General features: G+C 40.8%; 1 protein-coding gene across 1 annotated transcript in view; it reads right to left on the bottom strand.

Annotated features, from left to right (window-relative positions):
- The window catches only part of col27a1a (collagen, type XXVII, alpha 1a), a 67,261-nt gene that overhangs the window by 4,131 nt on the left and 47,255 nt on the right, over positions 1-15,875 (bottom strand). The window contains exons 20-48 of the mRNA XM_069169355.1: positions 15,734-15,787; positions 15,181-15,234; positions 14,986-15,030; positions 13,298-13,351; positions 13,146-13,190; positions 12,988-13,041; positions 12,849-12,902; positions 11,332-11,385; positions 10,638-10,691; positions 6,726-6,779; positions 6,458-6,502; positions 5,931-5,975; positions 5,789-5,842; positions 4,299-4,352; positions 3,863-3,916; positions 3,715-3,768; positions 3,576-3,629; positions 3,376-3,483; positions 3,224-3,277; positions 2,993-3,100; positions 2,816-2,869; positions 2,667-2,720; positions 2,442-2,498; positions 2,278-2,331; positions 2,138-2,191; positions 1,962-2,015; positions 1,032-1,085; positions 649-756; positions 49-156 (exon numbers count right to left, since the gene is read on the bottom strand). Coding sequence (XP_069025456.1) covers positions 49-156; positions 649-756; positions 1,032-1,085; positions 1,962-2,015; positions 2,138-2,191; positions 2,278-2,331; positions 2,442-2,498; positions 2,667-2,720; positions 2,816-2,869; positions 2,993-3,100; positions 3,224-3,277; positions 3,376-3,483; positions 3,576-3,629; positions 3,715-3,768; positions 3,863-3,916; positions 4,299-4,352; positions 5,789-5,842; positions 5,931-5,975; positions 6,458-6,502; positions 6,726-6,779; positions 10,638-10,691; positions 11,332-11,385; positions 12,849-12,902; positions 12,988-13,041; positions 13,146-13,190; positions 13,298-13,351; positions 14,986-15,030; positions 15,181-15,234; positions 15,734-15,787 — 1,749 coding nt within the window. The remainder of the gene's footprint in view (positions 1-48; positions 157-648; positions 757-1,031; positions 1,086-1,961; positions 2,016-2,137; positions 2,192-2,277; positions 2,332-2,441; positions 2,499-2,666; positions 2,721-2,815; positions 2,870-2,992; positions 3,101-3,223; positions 3,278-3,375; positions 3,484-3,575; positions 3,630-3,714; positions 3,769-3,862; positions 3,917-4,298; positions 4,353-5,788; positions 5,843-5,930; positions 5,976-6,457; positions 6,503-6,725; positions 6,780-10,637; positions 10,692-11,331; positions 11,386-12,848; positions 12,903-12,987; positions 13,042-13,145; positions 13,191-13,297; positions 13,352-14,985; positions 15,031-15,180; positions 15,235-15,733; positions 15,788-15,875) is intronic.

The following is a 15,875-nucleotide window of genomic DNA, read 5'->3' on the forward strand; positions in this document are numbered from 1 at the left end:
ATTTATTGTTTAAAATGGATGCTCAAGCTAACTACCTTTTACTCTTACCTTTGGTCCAATGCCCCCCTGATCTCCTGGGAGTCCTGGAACGCCAGTTTTACCACGTGAGCCAGCTTTACCAGAAAGACCAGCCTCCCCATCATCCCCCTGCTCTCCCTAGATACATATTGAGAACGTAACATAAAGAAAAATATTCTCATAAATGAACAAGGATTTGTGCAGCGGTATATGGGCCAAATTATTCTGCCAAGGTTTTTGTTCATCACTTTGGACCAGAGCAGGATGTCTCCGCATCAACTGGCCAGATTGCTACGAAGTTCACTTAATATAATCATGCTCTCCAGGGGATTAAACTTTTATATTTTAACTTGTTGTTCTAGTACCACTCTCAGGTCAAAATGCCAACTTTTAACAAAAGAAACCTCGGTATCGAATCTCCATATAATGTTCTGATTATTCGTGGTTCCAAAGAAATGATTTAGAGTTAAATGACTTCCTTCAGGACAAACAAAACATTCCTGCCCCATTACATTTAAGTGGTGCAGTACAGTTGATATGTCAACCTCTAGGGGGTGGTAGCAGCTCTAAAAACTTGTTTAAATTAGATAATGAACAAGACATTAATTATGATTCTTTTGATTGTCTCACCGGCATGCCTTTACTGCCATCTTTTCCTGGGACTCCATCGACCCCGGGTGCACCCTCCTGCCCCTCTGGACCCACCACACCTCTGGGACCAGGAGAACCACCCCCACCCTGAGGAGAAGAGAGGACTTATCAGACAACTAGAATGGGCGTTGCACTGTATGTATTACTGCCTTCTTCATAATCTATCTACTTCATCAATTTTTACTTGAGATAATTAACAGTTTTCAACTGTCTAGGTTAATCAGTCTATATTTTGTTTAAATGCCATATTTCCAAGTATACGTGTGATGAATGCAAATTTTTGAAGGCTGAGAGTAAACAAAACATGTATCCTTTATAACTCACTGAAGTAGCTGTCGGTGTATAAAGAATCAGTGACTTACCTCTGGTCCTTTGGTTCCTTTTTGTCCAGAATGACCCTTTTTGCCTTTCTGACCCTTAAGAGAGAGATAGAGTTTTAAATGTTCAATAAGTACTTTTTAAAAAAATTATTATTGTTATCATTGCTGCTCAGTATGAAGATTTCTGGCTTTCTTTTATTCTGGTCAATGAAAGCTGGCAATATTACATGCAATAGGCTGCCATGGTATTTTGTTCTTAGCCCAAAAACAGCGAACAGCCCTCCATCTACACCAATTTGACCTTTCAACATAATGACAGAATATTAACCTCATAAATCAAAACAGCATAGTACTCTTGTATTATTCCAGCACTTTCAGGCTGATTAATGATCTCTTTAATATTAGACCAATAAAATCAGTCAAATAATGTTCCTATACATGAGTTGATTACTCATTACACAATCAACCTACATCCTTTGAAAGTTTGTAAAAGTGGAAGTAAAACACTGAAATGTTAAAAATAAATCTAAAGTCTAGTCATCAAATCTGGCATCTAAAATTTAGTAAAGGTACTAGCTTCAACATACTTTTAACTTGAAAGTTCTCATTTTGCAAATTTATGCAGTTGCTAATTTTAACTATGGATTTTAATTCATTTGAATACATACTGCTGAGTATTCCCCCACCCCAACCCCTCAAACACACACACACAAAGTACACCACAAAACTGTATTTAAGTACAGTGCTTGAGTGAATATACTTCTCTACTTTCCACCAATCAAACCTTGAAAATATTGTACATCAAAGCCCTCGTGAGGTGGCTGAACCGTAGGAACACCTGACATTGTGATATAAAGCTAATGCAATACAGACACTAAAAAGGACATATCAAACTGTAACTCCTCAAACATGCACACAGAAACATTCTCTAGCACACACAGCAAACAAACTAAATGTTTTTGTTTTCCTTACTTGATCTCCTTTGGCCCCTTTAGGTCCCTGTTGCCCTCGAGGTCCAGGCTGTCCCTGTAATTGACAGTTATGTAAATGAAAGCATATAAAGACAACCTGTGTGAACCTGCCTGTAGTTTGTTTGTGCAGACGTAATGACAGAACTTCATGTGGAAATCACACGTTTTGACACTCACTGGTTGTCCGGGAGCTCCAGATCTGCCTCGCCCTCCATCCACACCAATTTGACCCTTCAACATAATGACAGAATATTAACCTCATAAATCAAAACAGCCAAATAACTTGTATTAAAATCACCTGCACAGATGGTACTTACAATGTACCCTGGATCTCCGGATTCACCTCTCTCTCCTCTGTCACCTGAAGGTCCCTGATAAAACAAGAATTTTATATTCATTAACTGAGAATAATATGATTTCTGCAGTTTTACAGAAGACAAACAGTAGCGGGAGAAAGAAAAGTAAGTCAAGTGTGACTTACTATGTCACCTGGAGGACCAGTAGGACCCTCTACCTTCCCATCATCCCCCTGCTCGCCCTGCAGGTAAAAATCACAGCAGTGAAAATTTTGATATTTTATATAAGACACACATTTTCGATGCAATTAAGCTCCTGAGCTTTTAAAATGCCTCCTAAATATGTTCTCAGGATCTGGCTCAAGATACAGTGGAAGAATAAAATGTTACACAAAGTGAACGAGGTGTACCTTTTCACCTTTTGGTCCTGATGACCCCATGGGGCCTTGTGGTCCCTGATGGCCCTGCGAGGATCGACACAAACATCATGTTAGGTAAAAAGATTACACCAAATAACCACAACAGGCTTGTTTAATGTTTAATGATGTTGTAATTTTACCTCATAACCTGCAATACCAGGTTCCCCCTGTTGACCCATTCGACCAGGAGCCCCCTAAAGAGAACAAATGTTGGGTCTTCAGTCACACTATCCATTAAATAATTATCATGCAAAGTGCTTGTGTTTTCATAAGTTATTGTTGCTGTAAATATTTATATCATTACTGTTCCACTTTACCACGTGTCCAATGGTTCCTCTGGACCCCTTTGGCCCGACAAACCCTGGTGGTCCAGTCTTTCCCACCGACCCAGTCTCCCCAAGATGACCTTGATGACCTTTGGCACCCTAAACATACACAAAGGAAACATTGCAGAACAGCTGACCACAGCATTATACATGTCATTGTGTGTGAATATTCACAGTTATTGAAGGATTAAATTGGTGTCGGGGATCATTTGATGTTAATACCTTTGGTCCGAGTTTGCCTCTTTCCCCAATTTTGCCAGGTTTCCCTTCTTGACCCTTCAGTGGGAAAAAGAAAAAGAAGAGATAGATTAAGGTGATGTTTAAGAGTCTGTGAAAGACTACAAAAAGTTTTCATCAGAAAACAGGTGACTTACCCTGACGCCAGTGAGTCCAGGACTTCCAGGTGGGCCCTCTTTTCCCTTTAGTCCAAGTTCACCTTTTTCTCCTTTGTCGCCCTCCTGACCCATGTCACCTTTTTCCCCCTGAAGATATGACGATAAGTTTAATATTCTATAGCTCTGCCTCCATATCTTTGTAATAGAACATCAAGGATATTTTGGGGAAAATATTTCACCTTGTCTCCATCAGGACCAGATGGACCAGCTTCTCCCTCCAGGCCTGGCTCTCCCTAAACAAACACACACATTAATACAAATCCATGAAATTAACTGTAGCTCCACCTTTTAAGAATGACAAATATTTGTTAAACGTACCCGCTGTCCTATTAGCCCCTGCTCGCCGATGTTCCCAGCAGCTCCAATAGCTCCCTGATACACACAGACAGATGTTTCAACATTAAAAAGCAATCTGATAAATATAAACATCCATCCAGGTAAAACTGCATCAGTATTATCGTCTCACCTTCTCCCCTGGCTCGCCTGGCAGTCCTAGTTCGCCCATTTGGCCTGGAGGACCCTTAAAAAGAGAGAAGATAGAAGGAAAGGAAAATTGTGAATGTATTTGGACAAAAATGAAGGGCTCATCACTCTTTGGCATTACATATGAACATTATGTCACGGGTGTGCTCCATTAAGTATTGTAATGGGAGAGGGGAGAGAAAGAGAAAGAAAACACCTTTGTAATGCGGAATAATCAATCTAATTGGACAGATCATTTCAATCAGAAAGCGTTATAGATCAACCGGGATCAGGATGAGCAACAGATGTTGCATATTTAATCATTTAGTCTTAACAATACCCTTTTTGTGTGTGCAAATGAACACCATGACCTTTATGCATGTGGAATATGTGCACATGCATGTGTTTAAGTGTGTATGTGTATTTGTAAAGTCTCTTACCTGTTGACCGATTTCTCCCAATACTCCAACAGTCCCCGATGGCCCGGGTGAGCCCTGTGGATGATAACACAGGTGCTTGAATGACAAAAAAAAAAAATCAACTTGAGATATTTTACACTAATGGAAATCAGTTTGAGTTTAATATCTACACATAATCGTGAATCTCTGGTGAATGTTTATTGCTACTGAGCCAATAGCAGATAAATCAGTAAGCCATCTGTACACAATTTGGTTCTTATATGCAATGAGTAACTATGCCACTAATTGTGCTTCTAAAACACTGATGCTTTGCCATATCAACCTCAGTGTAAATGAATAATGTTTCGCTCTATGGCTGACTTGCATCCAGTCCAAACAACATTAATGATATAACTGAAGTCACCTGTGGAGTCTCTTATTCATATTCCTGGCTACAGGCCCAAAGTAAGTTAACAACAGGACTCAGAACTGTATTGTCTGTCAGCAAAAGCAGCTGTGCAGCACAGAAGATGAAACTACAGCGAACGACAAGGAAGGATTTTAACAGGATATACTATATATATATAATTCAGAATTAATTAATGCCTCTGCTTAATCTCATTTTACAATGCACAAAAGTGTGTAGAAGAAAATATATTTCATAGCATGCTGTCAACATGATCATGCAAATGTATATGAACCATTAAAATGCTAATTCCACCACTACAAGCCAAGATACATTTGAAATTCAGTCTGTTACATTATATTTGTCCTTAGGTACAAACAGTCTACTGTATAAAGTATGCAGAATGAGAGATTAGAATAGAGATGTAGGTTTCATTTTATAGGAAACTGGAGAATATAAAGTGTGATGCTTTGATACCAACAACAAAGAGACGCTAGGTGTCTGTCTCTAATAATGCCGAGCTAATTTCAGCATAGCTACAAACTGACATATTTTCTGTGCCTCTATTTCTGCTCAGCTCATAAAATAAAACCACATAAAGGACAGCAAATCGTTTAAAGATTGTACCCATTATGGCAAAAATCAAATCTGTTGTGCTTGCAAGTTCAACCATTTAACAGTTCTATAATTTTTTCCCAGTGAGCTTGCAGTTCAGTTTCCTGCCACTACAGAGCAGATGTGTAAAGGATGAGACAACTCCCTGGCTGCTCTGCAGGAAACATTTAATGCAGGCAAATATATTTTTAATAAGCACTAAAATATGTCACATAAACTACCTCCTGGCTGTTATATGTTAGAGCAAACATGACTTGGTAGATTGAACCAGGCTGTCGTTTGGTACCAGAGAGAAGCTAACAAGACTTTCTGAAGAGGGGAGAGGAAAAGTTTGATGAGCTGGAAGTGAGGATACTTCAAAAAATTGGGCCAACAAAATTGAAGGGAAGTGAGAGCAAAACAAACACTGAGGCAATTGAAGACATCAAGACATGATAGGGGAGATGCAAAAATGCAAGGAGATGAGGAAGCAGGAGAGAAAGATGTGAAAGGACGGAGAGAGGGCTCATACCGGCTCGCCCGCTATTCCCTTGTCCCCTGGAGGTCCCGAAGGCCCTTGTATCCCCTGGAGACAGAGAGGTCAGTGAGTTCAGAGTACAGGTAGACACACCAGCACCAACACGTATTTGTACATATGAGCATAATGAACTCACAGGAAAACCTTTTGGCCCAGTTTCCCCTGGCTCGCCGATCTTTCCCTGGAGGGATAGTGTAAGACAGGATTAATTAGGACAAAGTTTATCAGTGCAGGATCCCTGACCTTCACAAAATAAGAATACGAACCTGTTCTTAACTAGGAAACTACATAAACTCATATGGAGAGATTTACAGGAACTTTTATGCCTCATTTCAGACAGTTTCTATCTTTTTATATACAATCTTTTCTCTCCTTTCAAGTCTTTCTCCATCTCTTTCTGTTTGCCCCAAAATTTTTGAAGTTTAATTTCAGGTAGAGTAAATAATCTAAAATCCCATCAATGAGGCATAAAAAAAAAGAATCCCAGTCACAGATATCTCCTCCAGAGTAATATGCTGTTTCTGACTGAGGCCCTCCACACTGCTGGTATCATGTAGGTCTTCTAAATCATGCTGATGTCTCACCCCTCCAGAGGAACATAAGCACCAACAAATATATGAGAGGGAGGAGTGGAAAAGTATAAAAAGTACCCCAGTGTTTTACCTGTGGTCCAGGGAAACCTATTTTTCCTGGAGGACCATCAAGACCCTGTGGAGAGAGAGAAGGATGAGAGATAGCCAGTGTCAAGACATGCCAGCTTTGCATTTATTTTCTGCCTTCTGAGTGGAAGGAGAAGATGTGCAGCTTGCTACAGGATCCATTTCCCCTCTTAAGAATCTATTATGTATGTTGAATTAAATATTTTTGTGCTGTTTTATGGCCATTACTCTTGCATCTGCACAATTTGATTTCGTGAAAGTGGCATTCTTACCTTCTTTCCTTCTAATCCCATCTCTCCTGTTGGACCGTCGGGCCCTATCGCTCCCTGAAACACAAGACAGCTGTCACTTCACCAACAGAGGTCACTGTAACACTGCCAGACGGCCACGACACACCGTAAACAAACAGCTCTGAATAGTTTGACACCAAGAGTGCCCACATGCAGGAGGCCTTGGAAGGGTTACGGTAAACTGTACTCATCGGGATAAGTAAGAAAGCAAGTATAAATGTGTGTGTTTACGTGAATGTGTGCATAAAATCAGCTTCATGACCTCTCTGTAGGGTGTCACACATTGCACTGAAAGTCATTGATCTGTTACTTAAATTATTTTAATAGTATGTTTGGGGCACACACACATACAGTTCACACTGAAACACACACACACACACACACACACACACACACACACACACTGTTTAGATTACATGGGTGCAACTGTCAAACACATTCAATCTAAAGTGCTTAAATGCCCGCTAGCCTGGTGAGCAGTGATAATAAATGGGAGCCAGGCAGTGGACCAATACGGTCCATCTGCTTTGCACCTGCACAAAGTTTCTCTTCTATGCTCTGGAAGATGCTGCCTCTGTGACACTGCCCAGATGCTCTATGACTGATGATGAATGTGACACTTTATGGGTAAATCCCAGCTAGCAGTGGTTATAAATAACAAGTGGTTAACTGTGATTTTCAAGGGATTACTAATAATTCCAAAGGAGAAAACAAATATAACATGACATATTCACAAAGGAGGCCTTGTTGTGATTGATGGCTGCACAGTGGGAGTTTGGCCCACGGAGAACACCGCTAGCTGAAGTGCTATAAGCCTATTATACATAGAGCTGGATGAGCACCGCTCATTAACATTCCTGTCTGGGGTACCTGCTACCCGCTGGTTGCGTTTACATAGCCTGATTAGCCGATGTGTAGGGAAAAATATTTCATCCTATCCAGCCATGGAAAAGACTTAAATATTATGCTTAAAAGTTAATCAATTACATTAAGTTACATAAACAGGAGCGGCAGACCCGAGGAAGAAGAGGAACACCGGGAACAATGAATTCAAAACAATCAGCATCATCCACATGAATTTAAACCAGCTCAATAATAACCACAGACTGCTGAGAGGGAGGCATGATGGGATTAATATGCTACTCAATATGGAAAACATTAGCGGAGGAGCTGGTTAGACGTCACAAGCAGTTATTAGAGACAAAGCATGATTCGTCTGACAGCCACAAGTTTGAGTCAACAAGTTTGAATATTCCTAACACGTGAAAATAAAAAGCAGACGCCGAGACGGCAGTTGTACCAACGTCCTACAATGTGATGCCAACATGCAGTTGTATCTGTTGTTGCTGGTTCGGCAATATTTCCATGTTAGAAAACAGTCCGGTGCCATTTGAGTGGAGCCAGATGTAACATTTCTGTCAACATTAAGGCCCTTTGCTTCAAGTAGCTTACATGTAAAAGACATATGGTGCTAAAATCTGTGTAAAAGTTTGGAGTTGTATACAGTCTCATTTTACCCTTAAAAGTTGTATTCAAGCATGACTCAGTTTTTTATGTGCAGTGGGGATGCACGATGTTGGTTTTATTTTTGCCTGTGTCCAACATGGCAATATTTTCCGACTCTTCTGGCTGATTGCCAATGCCAATATATATGCACATATATTTTCCACTTTATTGCAGAGAACATCGAGCCTCTCCTGTAGTGGAATTAATAGATTATCATTCCAATTTTGGCAGATGCAGACATAAAATACAAAGCTTTTAAACATATACTGCTTCACTGGGCAAAATAAGAAAACTACTTCAGTTTACAACAGAACTGTGAGATTCATCCCTTTTATCTCTCTTAAACAGCATGGGATGATGCTCTCTCAGAGACAAGTCTTGTCAACAGCAACTTTGAGATCTGTTTCGAAGCCTTTAAAAACCCTTCACACTGCAGACACACTCAGCACAAGAGACATGATGATGTCACTTTCAGCGCTCACCCTCACACCAGGGACATGATGTCAAGCATTTAGTCAAGCATCGAGCATGTAGGCATAATTAGAGCATTATTTAATTGGTTTGTCTCTAATGACAGAGCATCATTTAAACCGTCGTATTTAATTGTTTGTTTCAAATGGGGCGTTAAATTATTTGTCTTAAACTTGACTTTATTGGGTTTTGTTTGTTAAATATAAATCCGGACCTCTCAAATTAAATCCATATTATTTTGTGTTTATTTACGACATCGAACAAAGTAAATACAGAATCCCCTAAAAACTTGTATTCTAAAAGCTGTTGCATTTCTTGCAGACACAGAGTTTTTGTGTGTCGAGGCGGTGGGGGTGAGATGTGTGTGAGTCTGCGGTTGCACACATGTAAGATCCCAGCTGGTAACAGAGTCTGTAAGAGGAACGACCTCTATGTCTCCTGGCTTGCAACACACAGGGCTCTAATCTTGGACTAGCCAACATAAGTCATGAAGCAGCAGGCAGATTTACTGGCAGTGGAAGCTGCTGACATTAGTATTAACTGAAAACACAGCTTGAGACATTGCAGTGTGTCCAGGCCAACCATGGCGAGGCCCATCTCTCCTGGATGTTTCAGATGAAGAAGCTCGGTGCTATTTCATCCTGTTTTGTCGCTGGCATAGAGGACCACGGCAATAAAACTCATCTCTTAAAAACCTTTGAAAAAGGACGACGGGTGGATCTGCACTTCACATGAGTGAAAGGTGTGTTCAAAACTGTCAAACAGAACTGAGCACAAACATTAATACACCCACTGTCATCGTCTTCCACTGAAATCATTATTATTGCCATTACAGTATATTTACTTTGAATGCACCTGAAAATGCTTATGTGAATTGAGAGTTCAAGAATTTATTTGCTTGATGTTGTTCCAGAGGTTTTATGAGCAACATGACTGATCTGGTTTGAAACTTCTGTTGATGGTATTTATCCAGGTACATCTCCAGAGTTGTATACAGTTTCCCTTTTTATTGAGACTGCAAAGCTGGAATTCGGCAAATCCCAGTGTTGTTACTGGCATCATCGACGTTTGGTAATCTTCTTCTGTTGAACTATGCTGAGTTTATGTTGCTAGATTTCCATTCTCCACACAACTGAGAAACTGTTTAACAGGTTTTAACAGAAAAAGCACAGGTGTAGAGTCGAACACTGGTCGCTCCGATCACTGTAGAAGTATCACTAAGCTGCCTAAATGATTCTAAAAAGGTCCAAAGGCAAAAATAGTGTTGTTGTTATTATTGAATGAGCCCTTTGTTAAAATAGAATGATTAAAAAAAGCTGATGCATGCTTTTATTAATCCTCCCATAAATCCTGTTTCCCCAGTTCACCATTTTTTTTTATCTGCAAGCAGCTTCCAGATCAGCCACAAAAGCCAGGTCACATTTTCCAACCACAAGAGAAGTGGTGGAGCTGGACTGACGACGGTGGCCTTCCTCTAACCAGCAGTCATTGTTCCGTTTGTATGGGATAAAAAATTACTTGTTTGTTTTACATCGCTGGAGCTCGTCCAGCACTTATAATGAGCATTGACTTCTGAAAGGGATGAAACAGACTCATTTTTCTTCACTGAACCCTCGTATGTGCTATGCAAGCACCCAAGTCCATTAAACACACATGACATCAGTTCAGAGGGAACTCCATATCACTTCATTATGTTCACCCGCTGATGTTTTCCAACGGCTCAACAATAGCAGTAGCGCACAGCTCCTATAAAAAACACACATCACAGTGTACGCAAGACAGAAAGCAATGTGTATGCATACGCTTTTGCCAAGTTTATGATCTGTTTTTAAGGCTGGACACAATGACATGCATGACTCCAGAGCACCAGTCAACACCTAAGCTGCAAAAACAACCAGTGGGAACCTTCAAACTCACCCGCAAGCCTTTAGGTCCTCTGGTACCGGCTGGCCCAGACGCTCCAGGAGGTCCCTGATGAACAAAGGGGAAAAGGGGGGGATAAAGACGAAAGAGAAGGGGGGAGGAAAATGGGAAGGAGAGATAAAACAAAGGTTTACACTGACAGACCATAGAGCCCCCTGGCTGTTGACCCTGGGGGGCAGCCTGACCTCGGGAACACACTACAGGGTTTGTTGTTAGATCTGTCACTCACACCAATTAAAGGGTCTGCTCTGGAATCCTGTCCTGCTGCACCCCAAAGCCCCGTATTTATGTTTGTTTTGGTGGTTCACCGGCCCCCACCTTAAACCAGTGCTCGACCCGCTCTCCTGTCAAACCCAGCCACGGCAACGACACGGCAAGGGGAAACAGGGGGCAGCTTCTAATTGGTTATAGGTGTTGGGCTTTTGACTGACAGAAGGGTAATGCAGGTTCAGCAGGAGGCTGCCAGCTCTCATAATGCTCAGAGAAACCTCTGCAGCAGACTGTGGGTTATTAAGACTACATGCTACTATCATCAGCTGCTGAAAAGATAACTTTTGTGTAGAGACACAGAGACTGAAAGAAATCTGGTGCTCAACCACCATTCAGTTAGATTTTACTGCAGAGTACCACAAGGAACTATGACTGAGTAAAAAGAAAACACAAAGTGTGCAAAACAGTGGTGACTTACTGGTCTTCCTGGTGGTCCAGTAGGTCCGGTCTCACCTGGTGTCCCCGGGTGACCCTATGTTCACAGACAAACACATGCACAGTGCTTAGATTACAACTGACACAAAACAGCATTACACAAACCATTAACTCCAATAAGATTAAGGATTTGGGCACAATAATGACAGTAGGGAACATTTTTTGTTGATACACAACACAAGATATGATGCTCTCACACTTTGGAGTGACATTTTTAAGGAGCAAGTTTTCAAATGTGACTAAATAATTCATGAAGACAAAAAATGACTCTGAATTCTCTAAATTGCATTGGATTTTTTGGAGTTCATAAGTTGCATTACTTTCTCACACACGTGCACTGTTCATACAAACATACATCTGCAGAGATGCTCTCTGCACTGGAAAGCACATTTACGTAACAATTAAAGTAACGGGCAAAGAGAATAACAGACTGCCTAAGGGGATGATTTTATATCAGAAAACCTCCTTTTTTTTTTATTGGGCCTCAGTTTTTGGCCAGGCCATTTGTAAAAGCATAACTATATAATGGGGAGTTATTTCAGTCAGACGGCTCAGAACAACTGAGTGCAATAAAATCCATCCATTAGGCAAACCTATAGCACAGTAGGCAGCTCTGATGTCATCCATCCATGAGAATAAAACATAGATGTCTAAGAGTATGAGCTCTCTGTTCGCAACTATGGATGTCTGCTGGTCAGCTCCCTTCACTTGGTATGATGCAGTCTTTTCCACAGGGTCTGTTTCTGTTTTGCAGCTGGGGGAGCGGGCCAACACAGAACGTCCTTATAAGTGTGTGTGGGAATGTCTGTGTGTGTGTGTGTGTGTGTCCTCAGAGAAATCCAACTGGCTGTCAGCCAGCAGGAAACTTCTCTCTGTTTCAGCAAGAATGATGACTAAATTCTTATCCACTCCAGCCTGTCATATACATTAGACAGTTTATTATAAGATAAAGTACGACATGACAATGAGGCCACTTGCTGTTTGAAGGAGCATGTAAGTGTGTGAGAAGGGAAGACTTGAGCTCATGAAACTTTGGGGGATCATTCAGACCTTCTGCTGACCGAAGATTGAGGGACGTCTGGAGCACATCCCAGCAGCATTGATATTTAAGAAGAGTCAGCACTTCCTGTGCCCATTAAATACCACCAGGAAGGTAAATCATTGTAAGAATCTATTAGAGTTATTTCCTCCTTTGTTTAATCCAATGTGACAACTTTTTCCTGCTAAAGGCCTCGTGCCAAGTGCTAAACCACTGCTTAGAAAACATGCCACTAAGTCATCCACGAGGTGATGTGCTTCCTTTCCTCCTATTTGTATTGACCTAAGCCTCCACATGAGTATATTCCCATGGGAATAAAAGACACAGTTTAGTTTAAGATGACCATCCTGAGGATTTTCTTAAAGACAAATCACCATCTTCGAAAATTCAAGTCACAAATAACGCTTTTTTTTTAAATCAAATTGAGATGCCTCCGCTCTGCACTGTTCATTATTTCTTACCGTTGATCCCTTTTCTCCAGGTGGTCCGGGAAGGCCCATCTCCCCTCGATCCCCCTAAAAATGCACAACATTCACTCATTTAGAGTAAACTTGTGAGGACAGCTCAAATAAATGTATGCACGGGAAGATTAGTTTTTACCTTCTCTCCTGCCAGTCCCGCCTCTCCCACAGGTCCGATGAAACCCACCAAGCCCTGAAACACAAACACTCTGTGTTGGATGGATGAACAGACAGACATTTGGATAAATGGATTGGACTGAAAAGAGCACAGGAAGTGTCAGTGTCAGGATGACCTACTCTTTCTCCCATGGTTCCAACATTTCCTGTGATACCGGCCTCCCCCTGTGAAATACAAATATACTATTAGTTTATAATGGTCAATTCAATGTTCTTCTATATCTTCAGGAAAAGGAGAAAACAAAATCATGATTGAATGTATTTTTATTCACCTTAAGTCCCTCCGGCCCAACCTTCCCAGGAAATCCTTTTCTGCCCATTCTGCCCTGAAAAAAAAAAACGTAGCACAGAGCGATGAATAACAGACATTCACATGCCAGTTCATGTATCATTAACATTCATCACAAATTCTCAGCGAATGTAAAGGATCTGTTTCCTATGAGATGACAGTTTGGAGAGAGAACAGGGAAGTATCCTGCAGCTCAATGCACACATGGTGAAATACATAGTGGAGTGTACCGGTAATGCTGACAGTACATTTTGGCAAGCGGTGAAAAGTGTTCAATGACTGTAATGTTCCTCTTGCACAGACAGTCATTCCTGGAGTTAAAAAGGGGGTAAGTGCTTCTTTTACTAGCAATACCTCCTGAAGATTGCGTGACTCAACAATTCCAAGTTTTAGTCCAAATAGAAGTACAGGCTGAAACTTTATTTCCCTCAGACACACTGTTAAAGCACATTTGTGTCGTAGAATGAGAATTAATGTGAACTTTCTAGGATTTGTAAATTATTTTATCACCTGATTTAGATTTAGATTTAGACCACATTAACAAAAGAAAGAAAGAAATGCTCAGAAGAAGAACATACACTGTACCAAGAATGAGCAATGAGCAGCAAATGTGTGGGAAATGATAAAAAAAAAAAAAATAAATAAAAAAAATAAATAAATAAAAAAAAAAAATAAAAAAAAAAAGGAAGCGAGGGTGTCATTCTGCTCGCAGCAGTGGAGCTAAAAGACAGACAACTGGCTAAGGAGGTGCAGGAGGAGGAGGACCCGTGGCTCCTGGCCAGAGATCAATCGCAGCTCCCAAAGGAGTCATACACCACTTCCCCTTGGACAACGGATAAGGAGGGGGTCAGAGAATGAGACAGGGCGGGTGGGTGGGAGGCGTGTGAGCGTGGTGGGAGTCAGAGTCAAAGAAAGTACAGAGGAAACAAGAAAACAGGTAGACTCTGGAATAATGATTTAGTTTTATGTCAGAGAAGTAAGCTTGAAAGCATATCTATAATTTAAATAATCTATTTTCTTTATCATTCAATAACGCATTTGGAAAATGAAGTCAACAAGTCTGTTTCTGCAGTGGCTGTTACCATCTTCCAGCACTTTATGGCAGCTATAAATCTTGACACCTATAAACATGACGATGGCAGTTATCACCCCCTAGTGGCCAAAATCAAGGATTGCATGCAGTTCTTTGTCGTGACCGGATACATATCTAAAACTTCTCACGAATGCAATCGAAGAAAAATCCCCAATGACGACCTACTTTATCACTTCTGATACATTTCAGAAGAACTCCCACCGTGGCATAACGGGGATGCATAATTAAACAATACAGGCTGCTGAGTATGAAGGTGAAAAAACACCATATGAAGGTTTCACTGTTCTTCCAACTTAGATATTGATAGATATTGAGAGTTAGTTAAGTTAACAGCCAACTTGCAACAGATTTGGCTTCATACTTCTTTAATGATTACTACAGGTGTAAACAGACACATACTGAAAATTTTTTTCTTTGGCCAAACATACATGTAAAACATGTTATTCTTAGACATGTTATACTGGTGTGAAGTGACCATGCATGAGTTAAAAGGCCTTAACAGTGATCCATGCTATCTTCTCTGTCTCTACTACCTTCCCGCCAGCCACGCAACAACAGGTGTTTGTCTAATAACTCACCTCGAGTCCTGTTGGGCCTGGTGGACCGATCGGGCCCTCGTCTCCCTGGAAACAGATAATATTGATCTTAGCATGACTTGCGTTTGGGGACATAAAGTGTCCCCTCAGCAAAGAAAAGCCTTGTGTCATAAAAATGTTAAAGCCTTTCTGGCGCTTTGTGGTTGTTCAAATGTGGGCAGAGTCTGACAGACTTACCTCCAAGCCAGGCACCCCTCGTGGCCCCGGTAAACCTCTGGCCCCCAGTTTTCCCTGGAATAGTAAAAGTCAGTAATATTAAACCTAAGTTGTAAAGATAAATGTAGTCCTTATATATATGTTGTTTTTCTAAAGTAGCAGCAGTAGTGGCTGTAATGAAAGTAGGTCAGATTGAATGGACTGCTGTGAAAATTAAGGAAAGACATTTAAGGTCCACAGAGGATGAATTCTGATGACACTGGTGATTCCCTGAATTTTAAAAACAAAATGCAATAAGTTGCACAAACTTTTAATTTGTTGAATACTTTGGTTAATGACCAAATATCTGCAAAACTAATGACATATAACCAGCCTTGTCCGCTAATTATTAAATACAAGCCAAAGGGTAAATATTATACCCGCTAAACATCAGCATGTAAGCATTGTTATTGTGTAAATTTAACTTAAAGCACTGTTGTGCCTCTGATAGCACGGCTGTAGATTCTTAGGTGTGTTCTGTTTCGTGTCAGACATGTATATTCAACTACTCAGCCGAGATGATGGTTTTTCTCACCTTTGGTCCTTCAAGGCCGTTCTCTCCCGGTGGTCCCATGTCACCAGGGAAACCCTGTCGTGGTTAATCAAAAGATTTGATTTTAATTATCTCTGTAAAATACAAACTGACACATTCAAGGCAGAACTGAAGGAGCAAATAC

Source organism: Embiotoca jacksoni, unplaced genomic scaffold, assembly GCF_022577435.1.
Source record: "Embiotoca jacksoni isolate LCO1_2020_lvr unplaced genomic scaffold, fEmbJac1.0.p SCAF_10, whole genome shotgun sequence".
Taxonomy (NCBI): Eukaryota; Metazoa; Chordata; class Actinopteri; family Embiotocidae; genus Embiotoca; species Embiotoca jacksoni.